At 36.1% G+C, this 16468-nt stretch overlaps 1 protein-coding gene across 1 annotated transcript; it reads right to left on the reverse strand.

Moving 5' to 3' along the window:
* Positions 1 to 13922: 13922 nt before the first annotated feature.
* LOC145130444 (UDP-arabinopyranose mutase 1-like) lies at positions 13923 to 16027 on the reverse strand. Its single transcript, XM_079065265.1, has 4 exons — positions 15572 to 16027; positions 14774 to 15024; positions 14532 to 14700; positions 13923 to 14448 (listed from the first exon to the last, which is right to left on the reverse strand). Exons 1-4 carry the CDS (start codon positions 15893 to 15895, stop codon positions 14101 to 14103), a joined length of 1092 nt encoding a protein of 363 aa, XP_078921391.1. The 5' UTR covers positions 15896 to 16027; the 3' UTR covers positions 13923 to 14100.
* Between the last annotated feature and the right edge of the window lie 441 nt (positions 16028 to 16468).

Genomic DNA, 16468 nt, shown 5'->3' on the forward strand with positions numbered 1-16468 from the left:
CATTTGGTCAACCGGGTTGACTATGGCCAATCCCTTTCCATTGGGAAGAGAATGCTTTTTCTGGATTTCCAGTGTCACCATTGTCACTGTCCATAAAGTTTTTGGGAAGTTGATCTTCTAATCAAATTTGCTTTACTATCGTTCCAAATCATTGCTGATTCAGCAGCACCAAGCAAATAGATATGATCATTAAGGTTCATGTCATAGTCTGTTTCATAGTAGTCCCAAAGGAACTCACTATGTGACTTAGAAAGTGATTGAACATCCAACTTTCTCAAGACTTTGACACCCAACTCTCCCGGCTTGTCAATATGTGACTTCATCTCTAAGATGTGATCACACATAGACCTTGCTTGCCATTAGGGCTTGAGTGACCTTGAACTTGTGGGTTAGGGAGAATAATTGGAGGAGGTGGAGGAAGAGAAGTATGACTTCCATGAGCCAAACTCGGGAAGTCATATTCATTAGGAAAGCTTGGTTTGGGAAGATCATTGTTGTCTAAACCAGACATCAACAATGGGAGAAATTAACGTAAAGTTGATTTAAGTCCTTAATATAACACCCAATATGATATATTAAGGCTAGGACCCAACAAACTATTTTATAACTTGGAAGAGGGATGCCGTAATCCAAGCTATAAAATATTTGAAGGTAGGTGAATGACGATTCACCAATTTCCACCAAGATAAACGAAATGTATTATTAGGTTTTAATTGGTTTTGAAACTCCTAGATTCTTTTGAGATTCATTGAATTTTTCAATGGCATTTTTCAATCTCGAGTGTGCCCTTCAGGTTTTGTGACTGGGATGCCGAGGATCACAAAACAAGGTGTGAAGTAACCATGCAAATATACTTGGTACCCTTAATATTTACCCCTCAATCGATGTGCCGGTTAACCACACACGCTCCAACGATACTATGATAAACATTAAGTTACCCTTTGCCTACCTTGTTAAGTCCAGGTTAGTGTGTCGGTTAACCACACACGCTCCACTAACAGCTTAAACAAAGTGCAAAGTGTAATTTCATGGATTAGCACCTTATTCACATTTTCCTAAGTAACTAAGATTGGGAATTTATAAAAAGTTTAGTTACTTAGTATTTATCATTAATACTTTTAATGAAGGGAGAATTATAGTCCTTGTCCTACCTGTTCGGCTAACGACCCTCCACCAGTCAAGGAAGCGGTGGGTGAGAGTGGACACCCATTAAACTGTCATTTTATAGGCAGTACCTTATACCCCCCTTATAGACCGGCTTCGTGAATGAGGCATACTAATGGTAAGACGACTTGCTCTTATACATATAATATATTAAACTTTTAATATTACAATAGTATAAGGGTGTATTTTAGACATTTAAAATACTTGGTGGTTTAATCTATTAATTAAACTATACTCTTAATTTAATTAAATTTAAACCATGTCATTATGGAATTATTAATTCTCTTTTAATTAAACACTTTAATTATCTATTAATAAAGTCCATAAGAGTTAATTTGAACTATTCAACAAAACATCATAATTCTAATTATTAAACTCAAAATTAAAACCATTTAACTAATTGTTTAAGTTATGAACCCAAGAATTTTAGAATTCAATTCTTTTTTTTTTATCATAAAAAAACTTTTTCCAAATTCCAAAACTTGAGGGCAAGTTTTGTAACTCTTGAAAACTTTTGGATTCCATAACTTATGGAGTTAAATACTTGTTTTATGATGAAACTTTTCATGTTCCATAACTTAAGAACAAGTTATGGAATTCTTTAAAACATTAACACCAAATTTTGTAACTCCATAAAAACTTTGAATCAAATTTTTTTTTTAAAAAAAACTTTCATATACATAACTTATGGAAGTTTCAAAAAACTCTTTAGATCAAACTTTTAAAACTAATAAAATAATCATATCATTTTATCTTTTACTAAATTTGACCTAATTCAACTCATATAACAAATGATTCAAATTTTACAAATAATTAGTTTTTCACAAAAACAAGTAATTATCTTAAAATTTGACAAACGTCAGGTTTTTTTTCCTCTTTTTTTTTTCAACTTTGAAAATAAAACATTTGCATCAATATAACAGAAAACAACCCATGGCTCTGATACCACTGTTGGGTTTTGAGCATTCTAACACTCCTATGGTGTACATGCAACCCTATAAACCTTGGATCTATGTTTTCTCTATTATACATGCAAATATTAACTATTCCAAGGTTTCATCCTAACTAGCATATTATGAAGCACCTATACTACAAAATTGTAGTTAGATGACATACATTTTGATGTAGCTTGATGTCTTCAAGCTTTAAAAGCTTAGCCCCAATAGTGTGGAAGCCTCAAATGGAATCACAAATCACCAAAACACCTTGGAAGAACTTGAGAGAATATGTATGCACACTAAAATCGGCCCACTCTTATTTTCACACACTTGTGCCAATTTTGTGAGCCAAGGACCCCTTTATATATTATGGAGGATTAGGGTTACATCCATGTAAACCCTAATACCCATGACCTTTCATTTACATAGGATCCATGGGTTAAAAGCTCCATGGACCATCCATGAAAGCTTAGCCCAACCTAAATGAACTTGGTCAATTCCATATATATAAGAGTCCATATTTAATTAGTTCTTTTTGATCACTTAATTAATTCTAAATTAATTCTTGATCAATACTAATTAAATAATATGATTCCATATTAATATATTAGAACTTATAATATATTAATATAAATCATAAATATACTATTCTCAAAAGACTATCCATATAAATTATGCTGGTGAAGTGCAACCCAAATGGACCATGCCGGGTTGGGTCAAGTACATACCAAATATAGTTATGGACTTAGACATTAATCCAATAATTAATTCTAAATTAATTTATGATCAATACTAATTAAATAATATGATTTCATATTAATATATTATAACTTATAATATATTAACAAATCATAAACATACAATTCTCAAAGGTTTAACCATAAATAGTTCGGGTGAAGTGCAAACCAAATGGACCATGTCGGGTCGGGTCAAGTATACACCAAATAAAGTTATGGACTTAGACACCTTATCCAACACTAGATACATCGGTCCTTTCAAAGTGATCACACGAGTGGGTAAGGTAGCTTATCGGTTGGAGCTGCCTGCGGAGTTGAGTCAGATTCATAACACCTTCCATGTGTTCCAGCTAAGGAAATGTGTAGAAGATGAGACGGCGGTGGTCCCCTTAGAGGACATTCAGGTTGATGAGCGTCTGAATTACATTGAGAAGCCGGTAGCGATCTTGGATAGGAAGGTGAAGGTCTTGAGGAACAAAGAGGTGCCAATGGTTCAAGTTTAGTGGCAACATCAGAAGGGATCCGAGTGGACTTGGGAGCCGGAGTCCGAGATGCGAGAGCAGTACCCAGAGTTATTCTCGGAAAACGACTTCGAGGGCGAAGTCTGATTCTAGTGGGGGAGAATTGTAACATCCTGAGTCTTAGGTATATTATTTAATTAATTTCATTCATTTTGGCAGAGCAACTCGATGATTTGGATGCCCCAACTCGCCAAGTAGAGGAGTTAGTTGGCCGCGTGACTTTAGAGTCTACTCGACGAGTCGGAGGACCCCGACTCGACGAGTAGGAGCTGTGTGAGGAAACCCTAATTTTTCGGGTTTGTGTCCTATTTAAAGGACCTTAAGCCCTGATTTCCGCCAGCCTTGTCACCCTACTACACTGTGAGAAACCCTAATCGAGCTGTAACCTTGTGTGAGGGAAAGAGAGGCTAATATTGTGGCTTTTAGTGCATTCTTGGAGGAGAGTTGAAGAGCAAGAGACCTTGGACGAGAAAGAGCTTCTGGATTTGGTGTTCACTCATTCTTAGCTTCTGTTTGAAGGTAAAAAGTCACTATCTTGCTCATTGTGTAGTTAGATCTCGTTTTGGGGAGTTTAGGGCCTTTTTCCCATCCTTCTTTGAGTTATAGAGTGTTATGAGCTTGTCATGGAGTTGAGGCTCCAGATCTGGACATATTGAGGTCCCATGAGCCCAAAGATCCAATCTTTATCAAGCTTTGGACAAGTTTCCATGCATGAGACCTCTTATGGAGCTTGTTTTGGCATTTTGAGCCATTAATGTCATGCATGAACATAAAGCTTGCAGCTTTACGTGATAAGTGAGCCTTGGAAGGATAGATCCAGAGTATGAGACACCATTTCTGCCCAAAATCGTCTGAATGAGAAAAGGGGTTGAAGGGACTCGACGAGTCGGTTAGGGTTTTCCCCGATGAGTCTGTACAAGTTGTAACTCGGCGAGTTGACGAGACAACTCGAATAGTTAAGTTGGACTTTTGCGACATTTCTGAGGAAACAAGGGAACTCGACGAGTTGCATAGATGCACTCGACGAGTTGGGTCAACATGGACTGTTGACTTGAGTGTTGACTTCTGTTGACTTTAGGGTTGGTAAAGACATGGATTGTAGAGACCATAGAAGGTTAAAATGGTATTTTACCCATTCCAGGAGTTAGAGAGAGGTGTTAGCTTAATTTATTTAGAGTTGTGGTTATAAGTGTTAATTGACATGTAAGTGGGGATTAGACCGTTCGAGGGGTACGAGGTTTACTTGCTTACTTACGAGGTGAGTCTTCTCACTATACTTACCTGAGTGGTAATGTTGTGTGACTACATGATCTTATTTGAGTTATCGACCGGAAGGTCCTATGTGCTTATATCGAGTTATGTGATATCATGCATCTTGTCTTTGTGATATATGCTATATTATTATATGCATTACTGAGTTGGGACCTGAGGGTCCAAACCGAGTTGTGAGACCGGAGGGTCTTCACTGAGATACATGACTGGAGGGTCCGACCCGAGCTGTGAGACCGAAGGGTCTTCACTGAGACACATGACCGGAGGGTCCTCATTGGGACGCAGGACCGAAGGGTCCATGACGAGCTAGAGCCATGAAAGGCTTATTATTTGTGTATGTGGTATTTTGAGGAACTCACTAAGCTTTGTGCTTACAGTGTTGTATGATATGTGTTTCAGTTATTTCTCAGGATCATGGGAAGGCGCCGGCTTGGTTGTACACACGAGATGGAGTGATGTTTTGAGGATCCTGGATTTTTATTCAAACAATTATGGATTTGTGTTTTCTTGATAATTTGACACTTTGGGGTTTTGTGAAATGTGTTAATGAGAATTATGTGATTTTAAAACGAAAAATTTGTTTGAAAATTGACGATGTTACAGAATGACTAGATACATTCCTGGAATGTAAATTTAACGCCCGGTTTTTCAGGTAAATTCCTTATTCCTTAAAGTGTTTGTTTATGTTGCTTAGGGACCGAGTACGGTGGGAGTAAGTGAGGTATGTTGGGCGTACCTCGAAGAACCTTGGACATGGGGTTAGTCCCTTGGTACGTTGGGCGTACGTCAGCCAGGGGCAAACCCTAATTTTTAGGGTTTGCACATTATTTAAACACCTTATGTCCCAAGGCTCTCTCCTTATCAGCCTTCATTGCCCCTTTTGAGCACTATCTTGCAACCCTAACTCATTTCTCAAGAGAATGACCCTTGTATATGTTTTAGTGTGTGTGTGTGTGGTGCATCTTGAAGAAGAAGAAGCCTTGTAGAGGAGCATTTAACAAGTTGGAGCTTGTAGATCCATGGTTTATTCACTTTTTCCAGCTTATTGGAGGTATAAAGTCTTGAACTTACTTATCCTATGTCTAGATTTAGAATTGGTTGAGATTTTAGCATATTTTGGTCCCATGAATGAATCCTTGTGAGTAAATGTTACTCTAGAAGTTTTAAGATGTTTCTGAGGTCCTTGGTCCATAAAGTTTGCATCTTAATGGTTGTAGATCAACCATGCATGAGTTAGTGATCATTTGATTTAAGTAGAATGCTAAATCTAGGGTTTGAGTCTCCTTGAGCCATGCAAAGGTATGAAGATGGTAACTTTATTGTTTAAGACGTCCCCCAAGAACTAGATTTGAAAGTTGGATGTTGGACTTGAAGCATTAAGTGCTTAATGAAGTTTTGGCTAGATGGAGCGTACGTCGGACGTACATAAGCGTATGTCGAGCGTATGCGGATGAAGTCCCGATCCTCCTTGCTATGAAGTAGTACGTCGAGCTTACGTAGGTGGTACACTGAGTATACTCACCAGGGACCATTTAAGAGGTTTTGGGGCTTAGGTATTGGACCATTATTGGGCCTTAGGCTTTGGGTCATTAGTGGGCCTTAGGACCTTTGTACTTGGGCCATGGATTGAGGGGGCCATTAGAGGAATGGGTAAAATGGTCTTTTACCCCTTGGCATGTAAGAGGGTAATTTGAACCATTCATGAGTTATTACCCTGAGTATTGGTTAAGGTTAATTGGAATGTTCAGTGTGAGGAGCCATAGTAGCAGCAGCTCGGGAGTGTGATTTGTTTATCTTCAAACTGAGGTGAGTTCCTTCATTGTACTCGTGGGTTGAAGGCACCAATGTCGGCCCACCGAATTATGTTTGTAGGATGATAGCTGTCTTCGTGATAATTTCTTGTATATGCTTGTCTCTGTGACTATTGCTGATATGATTGTATGCTAGCCGTAGGGGGTGAAATAGACCCGATACTAGTTGAAAGAGACCGAAAGGGGGGTGAAATATACCTAGTACTGGTTAAAAGAGACCGAAGGGGGTGAAATAGGCCCAATTATGCTTTGACTGTCGTATGGTATGGGGTATTTTGAGGAAACTCACTAAGCGTTGTGCTTACAGTTTATGTTATGGTTGCAGGTAGTTCTAGCTCGAAAGGGAAGGGCCCGACATGATCGCACCTCATCCGCCCATGTTTTCCGCATGTTGTGATTTTGGGATTTTGTACTCTGATGATTATTCACTATGATATAATTTTGTTTGATTTGATATGAATATTGGATGTTTTGTTATGAATTAAAAATAAAATTCTTATCTAAAAATTTTGGGATGTTACAGTAAAATCTATATAGATAGATAAAGATGAATGTTGAAAGTTTTAAATTCTTTTGCATGAATTAACAATATCTTGAAAGAGGTCAAGATACAAGATTTCTTTGGAGGATTCTTGGCATTGTCACATGACACCATTTCGAGTCTGTCTCAAAAGGACCTGGCACATAAGTTTGAGCTAGACGAAATGATTTATATTCTATTTACTTGGAAAATGAATCCATCATTTATATCATATTATGCACAAGAATAGGTATATGATTATGCTATGAACATATCACGAGATACAAATTGAATACATGGTTAAGTCACTAGATTACTATAAGAACATTCTAAGAGTACTTAAGAAGAACTAAGAGAAAGTTCATGAGATAATCACTTTAGAAGAAGATCTTTATGTAAAGAGCTACATAAGATGCTAAATTCAAAACAAATACATAATGATGAATTATAATGACTTCATTTTGGGATGGAGAGTAAGTTTTGTAGGAATGTGGTCTAAGCAAAACAAAAGTGCACCATATACTAAATAAGAATACACTACTACTTCAGGAGTTGAATCAAATATGATTGGATGAATGAGTTCATTGAAAAAACTATGTTGATTTCTGCCATTCAGTGATCACATAGAAATCTTTGTTACTTTGTGAGTACACTTAATCAAGCTAAGATAGTCTATATCACGAAAGAACAACAATCATATTCTCCAAAATATTTAACTATACTTAGAGTAAAGTCAATTATGGAGATGATAGTATTTGTAGAATTCACACAAATTAAATTTAGTTAGATCCATTAATAAAGTCCTTCTTTTGAGCTAAGTATGAATGACCATACTTCAGCTATAGGACTTCGTTATTCTAGAAATGAGATTTTGATTTGGATTTAGTATTTGGATATTGGAACATTAAGACAACATTATTATATATTGTTTTGATATATCGGGATATGATCATCACATCAATACTTGTTGTATTCTATATTAACATGTTTAATCCATGAATAATCTTATTATTCTAAAAGTCCATAGTCAATTATAATTGTGGGAGCAATTATGAAGTAAGACTAATATGAATTGTATTGGTTGGCTTTCATTGGATGAAAATAGGCAAGTGGTTGTAACTAAGTTTCATATGTACTTGTCAGAGAATTAGTATTGAACGGATCTGCATCAAGATCATCTTATAGATCGCAGTTATGAGTGATACTTGATTAAAAGGTACTATCTTTGTGTCCTTAACACCTGAGATACATAGTGGGACTTAAGTGTAGGGAGTGTTGTGCTTTGATATGGTCAAATATTGATCCTTAACTGGGCAGTTATAAAAGTCATTTTCAGGTATGGTGTGAACTATGCAAGAGGCTTATGTAGTAAAGATCAGATTTTTTTCCCATTATATGTTGAGAGCTAGACATTTAACGAGTGTTACCTAAAGTTGAACACCAAATGAGATTGATTGCGATCCAAGTCTCATGTTTAACAGGATGTCTGTAACAAAGGGATAACTGATAAATTTACCTTATACATCAATTGAAGCTTTAAGCTTTTGGGAATTGGATGTTGATAGAATAGCACTATGTCATATATTATTAGGGGACGTGAAATGTTGCTAGACATTCACCACTGTCTATATCAATCTATGACGAGTCTTCTGCAAGTAGGAGATTTAAAGATCTATAGTACATGGTGTTACAAGATGAAATCTAGCATTTTATCAAGTCGGCTAAATGTTGGTGGATACTTCTAGAGAGCTTCTTTATTAGAGCTTAAAGCCATATTCATCAACTTCCTAATTTCCAAAAGGAACCAAAGTCTTCAAAGGTTATAAACTTTCCTTCTATGGTTGTTTTAATCTTTCTAAGTCTTGCAAAATGATCTTTTGGTGGATATAAAACTAGTTTTATTTTGTTCAAATCTAAAGCCTTCTGTTGCTATGTTTATGTTTTCGAAACAATGTTTGAATAAAAACCTAACAGTTCCTTATGAGGTTAAAGGAAGCTCTCGTAGTGGGTAGGGAAGTGTCATTCATAACCAATATGGACAACGTCATTAGTTCTTGCATATGTCATGTATTCCCTGATTCGTATCATGGGTATACTTCTAAAAGTGTGTTCACGTATATGCACAAAAGAGGCGTCTCTCCCAGAACATTGGAACATTTTGTTATGGATGACATCTAACAATAATACTATGTCTGATTTTGAGCAAAACTTCCTTCGGCTAACGGCTAACCCATGATGCATGTGAGGTGCTTGTCAGCATTGGACATGCGAAATGGGCAAGAGACTATTTCCCTAACATCCTTTGGAATGTACTCAACATTGATATTCCATAATTTATGTTGGTGTTATCGGTTAATCGACACAATGTACCGATAATAACACTTGTTGAGGCAATTCATGGCTACATTCAACGGTTTTTTGCTGAACACAATTTAGTGGGAGGTAAAATACTGTAAAATATTGAATTTTTTTTACCTGTACAATAACTGTAAATGATAAAATTTACTTTTCAGAGAGGTTGACTAGCGTACTAACCCCGTACACAAACATGGTGCTTCTGAGAATGATGCAAAAGTTTGTTCGGTGGCAAGCAACAAATATCCCACCAGAGATCTCGTCTCCGTTTCTGTCCGACATTTTCCACGTTTTTTTATCTTAAAACAACTTATGTTGTAGATCTCAACTTTCATACCTGTTCATGTGGGAAATGGCGCAGTCTGGGTATATCGTGTGGTCATGCTATTGCAACATCACGTTATGCAAACATCACTGAGTTTGCTGATATGGTTCAGATATATTATCGAGTTGATGTGTTTCGAACTACCTACCAGGCCCAAAATGTGCACCCTCTTCCCCCCTCAATCTGAATGGGAAATACCATACCCATTGATGGTCGTTTTGTTCCTTATGTATGGGAAACTCAAGTAATTATGTTTGTAATCGATTTTTGGAGTGATTAATGAAAAATATTATTATTGTCCTAATATTTGTTACATTTACAATCATAGAATAAACAAAATTTAGAAGTACCATAGACATCTTTTAAAATATCCCAAGCATGTTCATATGGAAAATCAACCCATGTTCATATGGAAAATCAACCCCGTTATTTTTCTGTTTATATTCCACCCTTTTCAACTGCAAAATTACTTGTTCATCTTCATCCATTAATTGGTTTATAATCTTGTGATAAATTTTGATAAAATTCTTCACCTTTGACCGTATGTCTATAAGTTGAGATTCAATTCGTTTGAGTTTGGTGAGGTCAGTTGTGTTCACAAACTGTCGTATATCTTCAGACATCGTAATAAGGAGCATTTACATATTATACAATGCTAGTTTTCTCCGCTCCTCGACCGCAAAAGGCGGTAATGGGATTTCCAGTATTACCATTCGTTGTTTCGCACGTTGATAATCACGAATCAACTCTAATGCAATTGTATCAACAAGATATCGTTGCTTGTCTTCAAGACGTACTATATCATATTCTATTGACAACTCATCCCCATCAATCGAGTGGCTGAATGTTGAAGACCGACAATAAAATATATTAACATACGCATTAAAAACAACTTGCATAAATATATCCAAAAATAAAACCAACTTGTTGAAACATATCCATAAAAAATATAATGACATTGCAACTAGTCTATAATAACATGTTTGTCTGAACTTGCTCCAGTCTCATCTTTCAGAGTTCTATCTACTTTCAATTTAAGCTTTAACACTTTTTCCGATTTTTTTTCTTAATTTTATAGGTGCCTTTGCTGGTTGTTTTTTTTTGTTTTATTTTATTTATTTCTAAATCAGTATCCTGGTTTGTTATCTGTAAAAACGAAATTCCAACAACATTTTAATACACATTACCATAAAACCAACATTTTTATAAAAAATTAATTGCTTTTACCTTTACTGGACGCAGTTTTGAAAGTTTCTGTAAATGGAATAAAACTTCTTTGTCCGTAAAACCTACTTTTTTAACAATATTCACGCAAATTTGTCTTTGGTCTAATAGAGGTTATTAAACAATATCAGACACAAAAAGTAATCAATTTTAATTCCGACCTGTCATTCCGGAACATCATTCTGAATAAAGTTCTTCGGATTCTAAGTTAAGTTCTTGATATTCCGGACGTACACGACCATTCCAGATTCTCCAGAAAACATAAACACACTCTAAGCTACTTAAATGCACAATTTATATGCACAACATAAAAAACATACAAAAAATAGACATTCCGGACTCGTTCATCGTATTCTGGAATAAGTTCTTCATATTCCAGACCTACATGACCATTCCTGATACTTTAGAAAAAATAATTTTTGACTAAAAAAACGATCCTAAATACACTCTAAGCTACTTAATGCACATTTTTTATGTACAACAAAATAATATAAAATTCTGAAATACATATACTTGTGTGAAAACTCAAATGCAAGTAACTTAAAGAGGAGAACTCACTTGGTTTGACGAATCCATGCTCGAAAGTAGGTCCAAAAGCAGAGAAATTGGAACTTGAGAATCTGGAACACGTATTCCAGATTTTTGTGTGGGAGACCTATATATATATATATATATATATATATATATATATATATATATATATATCATTAGGCTACAATATTAGACTTTGGCCCGTTATCCCGGTCGAGAATGGCACATTCCGGACCAAGTGGTTACTTTTCGGAAAAAAAAATTGGTTAGTTTTGGTTAATACCAATGTTTTGAAAACAGGACAGGAGACCGAACCGCTTCTTACCGGTTCGATAGTTCAATTCGTCCAACCGATTGGACAAGTCTTAAAAACCGGAAAAACTGGATGATTCATAATTACATTACTAGGTGTAAGACCCATGTATTACATGAGTTTATTTAAAAAAATTAAATATAAAATTTTAAATATTTGAGAAGTTTGAATTTATAAGAAAAATTAGAAAAATATTAAATTATTAAAATTAAAGTGTTTTTTTTCTTTTAAATTTAAACAAATAATTTAGATAAATAAACAAAGAAACTACTGGTTTTAATTTAGAAATTTTGAAATTAGAAGGAAATTCAATTAATGAAATTGCAATGCATTTATTATATTTATTACAATTAATAAATTTAATTAAATATTATGTGAAATTTAATAAAAATGAAATAACCACAAAATGCCATGTGGAAAAAATTTAATTGAAAATAACCACAAAATGACATGTACCAAAATGAATGAGAATGTGACATGTGGCAAAAAGTTTTTTATTTACTATGGAGGATTATTAATTTTAATTAAATAAAAAATACAAAAAATTAAAAAAAAATTAAAATTTCCGGTTTTATCGATTCAACTGGTTTTTACCGGTTTACTGACAGACGGTTTTTTGGCCTCTAAGAACCGGTTCTGGAAACGGTTCGCTGTTAAACTGGTCGGTCCGGTCGGATTTTCAAAACATGGTTGATACAACTCAAATTGTGGTTGGTTTATCCGGTTTCCCAATTTTGTTTGATTAATTTTAACAAAAGTGACGTCAAAAAAAAAAAAGGAAAAAACTGTGTTGAAAAACCAATTTGGGGGTTCAAAAACGGGGAGAACCGTTGTTACTGTTACCACAATCAAATTTCATAGAGTTTTAACGAAAATTCAAATTTGAAATTCAGGAAGGTAGTTCAAATCCCACAAGAATCTCCATGAAAACGGCTTTACAAAAGTTATATCCCCATTCTTGAAGAAATCAAAACACTACGACGACGACCCCACCACCATGAAAAGTTTACCCAAATCGATTTACAATGATGAAGATCTCGACGACCCACTTCAAAAACAATTAAAGAGACTTGAAGAAGAATGGGACTGCATCAAACAATCGATATCCAGATCTAATCGCCGGAACTCCACCACCGACTCAGTCGCCACCGTCGACCACCGTCTCTGTGAAATGTACGACAAATCTCCCAAAGAACTCATGTCGTTGTTACAGCATGAAAAATCGCCTTCAGAAGAAGATGACTTCTGGAATTCAAGACACCATGACCGAGTTGCAATTGAAATAATCAAAGAGCGTGAGGCTGATTTCGATAATGGTAAGTTTAAGGGAAGAAAACTTTTTGAAGAATCGGAAGTGGATTCAGAAGATGACGGTGGAGGAACAGTCACACACGGTGAGGCTTCGGAAATGGACAACGAAAGTGAAGTCTGTACAGAGTTTTCTTACAAGGCTTCCAAAAATCATGATGGGAACTACAATCAACTTACAGATTCACCACCGTCTGATATGGCGGAGAAGGGTGTGGCTGTGGTGATGGTGAAGAACGCCGGCGGAAGTTGTGGTTCTGTTCGAAGATTGATGGTATGTGTAGTTGTAATGCTATTTGCCCTTGGAATTTTTGCATTCAAGTGTCGCGGTGAAGATGAACAAATTCTAGTCCCCACATGATTCAGGAATGGCAAAAGAAAACGAAAAGGGGCCTTGAAATGAATTCCGTAGATTTATGTTTGCTCGTCTGCATTCTTTTATTTGAATGAATTCTCTTGGTGGCACTTTCTACAGTTGCTTTATTTGTATTATTCTATCTTAATGTCATTTTCATTCACTTTTGTGTCTTTTTAACTTAATAAACTTAATGGGTTAAACTAGACGGTTATATATGTTGTTAAAACCAATGAATATTGTGAACGGATGTGATTCTTCCACTTAAAAATTATTTCATCCACATAAACTATATGTTTCACCGACCATTTACGATTGTTTAATGTCATTTAGTTAGTTTATTCAGTTTAGAAAAGTCCAAAAATCATTACCCATTCTATCACTTTACCTGTTTACCATTACCTGATTGAAACAAAAAAGAAGAAAAACAACACCCACAACAACACACAATATCATTCACCTCAACATATGTGATATGTCCAAGTCTATCCTCTTTTCTCGCAAACATTTTTCGATAGAATCTACTACTCAATAAATCTGACTAACAATTAAAACAACAAACAACGATAAAATCACATATCCATAGCTAAAAATATAAGTTACATCTCTGTAATAAACTCAACTCAACCAAACAGACTATAACCAAAGCCGAAAACAACAAATTCAAGAAACATAATTCCAACAATAAGAAAAGTAACAAAAGTAGACATGATCCGAGTGTACTATCTACTTAGTTTTAGAAGGCTCGATCTTGACAGTGGTAGCATCATCGGTCAACGGGTTGAGTTCGTTCCAAGCATCGATCCATGTAACCATGGCATCTCCAAGCTTCTCAAAGTAAGGATCAATTGGGCCAAGTTTCTCCTTCACAAGCTTTGAGAGCTCAATGTAGCATTTTTGTGGGGTTGTGCATTCTTTCAGGAGAACAACAGATTGAAAGAATGGAATAATGTCTTCTTGCCAGTAAATGCCTTTGTATTCTTTCTTCAAGTTCACAAATGGGTTGCTTGCTTTGCTATGCCAAATGTATGGTAGCCCTGTTTTCACCCCTAGCCCCAAATGGTCACATATCACCTACATATTCACCATAACTTTATTAACTTTATAAACCCAAAAAATGTCTTTTTTTTTTTTTTGGTGTTTTTGAAAATATGTACCTTAGCACACCATCCAGCCCACATGTCGTCATAACGACCAATGGGCTGGCCGTCTCCCATGAGCCCAAAATACATAGCGGGCCCAATGAGTTCCCTATGGAAACCAAGGTTCATCCCACACATAGGGAAAAGTGTCTGTTTCGGTATGGTCATCACAGCATCAACATACCTGAAAAACATGACTTAATCCAGTAAGCTACATACAAGTGTTCCATTTTTATTTAATAACACTTTATCAATACCTGGTGTTGCGCTCACGAGGCTTGACAAGTTGAGTAGGGGCATCATAGTCAGGGATGTTGAGCCAAAGGCCATGAGAAATGGCAGTGGTGGCACCTTCTCTTAAGCTGAAGGGGTAACCCCTAACAAAATCTGCACCTTCCCTGTATGGATCATACAATGTGTTGAAGAAGAAGGGTGTTGCAGGTGTCAACAAGTTGTGGATGTGTTGTGCCAATGCATTGATCTCTTGCCCAGTTGGATCTTTAGCAACCTTCAAATTTAAAGTTGAATAAAATTTGAAATTTATGTACGTAAGTAACATAACAACTTACGTCATCGCTAAAGTTCTTCAAATGCCATTTCATTAATCGTATAAAGAATTATGGTAGTTTATGAACGAGATCCATAAATTAGGGTTCTAGGGATTTGACATCTTTGAACTTGGTGCTAATTTACTATTCTTGGTCAATGAATTTTGGGGTTTTGCGGCTTTTGCCCCCTTTTGGAGTCAAATGTAGTTTCCTAATTGGACGTAAAAGTCAAAATGATTTAATTTTTTGAATCAAATCATCTACTTCAGGTCCCACGGACCGAAAAATGGCAATCGTACGGCTAAGAATGGATCGCACTGTCCAATATGTTTAACACGTGTACAGTCTACGATAACAACCTGGTCTAGAGGGCATTGTATTTTGAATTTTCCCTAGCCTCGGCAACAGTAGTCTGGAATTCCGGTGGAGATCTAGAGAAGACTTTTTAAGATTTTGGACTCAATGAGTCAACTCGGTAAATAAAAGGGGAAATTAGAGTTAACTTACGAAGCAGTCGTCGTCAATGGTGAAGATGTATTTCTTCTTGGAGACAAGGAATCCGAAGCATCGACAAGCGGAATCCTTGAAGGAAATGCAACTGGACTTAGGGCCAAGGATCCGATTGATATCGTTACGATTGTAGAGTTCGTAATCGAATCCTTCAGGTACATGGATCTTCTTCGTTGGATCTCCATCTTGGACAATGATCAGATGGTATGGCTGGAAGAAAGGTCTCCACTGCTCGAGGAAATCGAGGTTTCTGATGGTGGGTATGACGATATCCAACTCGTCAACCAACGGCGGCTTGACGACGGATGCAGGGACGGACATGGCGGAGATCGGAGGTGGTTGATCAGTGTGAATTTTGGTGATTGAGAAGGGGGTATTTATGAGAAAACAGGTAGCGTGTGTAAGAGCAAGCCTGTGCCCTGTAGCGACTAGCGAGGAAGAAGTGAATGTGGGTCACATGGGCGATGCTATGTTTAGGAACAATATGGGCAAGAATTTTATGATAAAATACTTCAACTTACCAAAAATACCGACTACGAATTTTATGATAAAATACTTCAACTTTACCAAAAATACCGACTGCATAAATGTACGAAATAGTATTCATATTATTTAGTTAGTAACTTGGAGCAACATGCTCGTTTAGACGTTATATTTACTAAAAACTTTTATGATTATCAGAAACTTAGTTATTTATTTTACAGATCTATCATTAAATCTATATTTATTTTTAAAGAATTATTATTTTAACCGACTATTATAATTTTAACGGTTTACATATACATTTCAAGAATAAAAGGGTGACAGACGAGTGGGGGGGGGGGGGGGAGGGGGTTAGCGGGTAGGGTGTTATCACAAAATAAGAGAGGGAAAAGAGTGAAAAAATGTGTGAGT

The sequence above is a fragment of the Lactuca virosa genome, chromosome 1 (assembly GCF_052849685.1).
Source record: "Lactuca virosa cultivar CGN04683 chromosome 1, Lactuca_virosa_CGN04683_v6, whole genome shotgun sequence".
NCBI classification, from domain to species: Eukaryota; Viridiplantae; Streptophyta; class Magnoliopsida; order Asterales; family Asteraceae; genus Lactuca; species Lactuca virosa.

Excerpts from the sequence above, each read along its gene's own strand:
- LOC145130444 (XM_079065265.1), bottom strand. The coding sequence starts at position 15,895 with ATGTCCGTCCCTGCATCCGTCGTCAAGCCGCCGTTGGTTGACGAGTTG. Across the intron at positions 15,025-15,571 it reads CCATTGACGACGACTGCTTC|GTTGCTAAAGATCCAACTGG; the intron begins GTAAGTTAACTC and ends TTAAATTTGAAG. Across the intron at positions 14,449-14,531 it reads GGGCTGGATGGTGTGCTAAG|GTGATATGTGACCATTTGGG; the intron begins GTACATATTTTC and ends GTGAATATGTAG.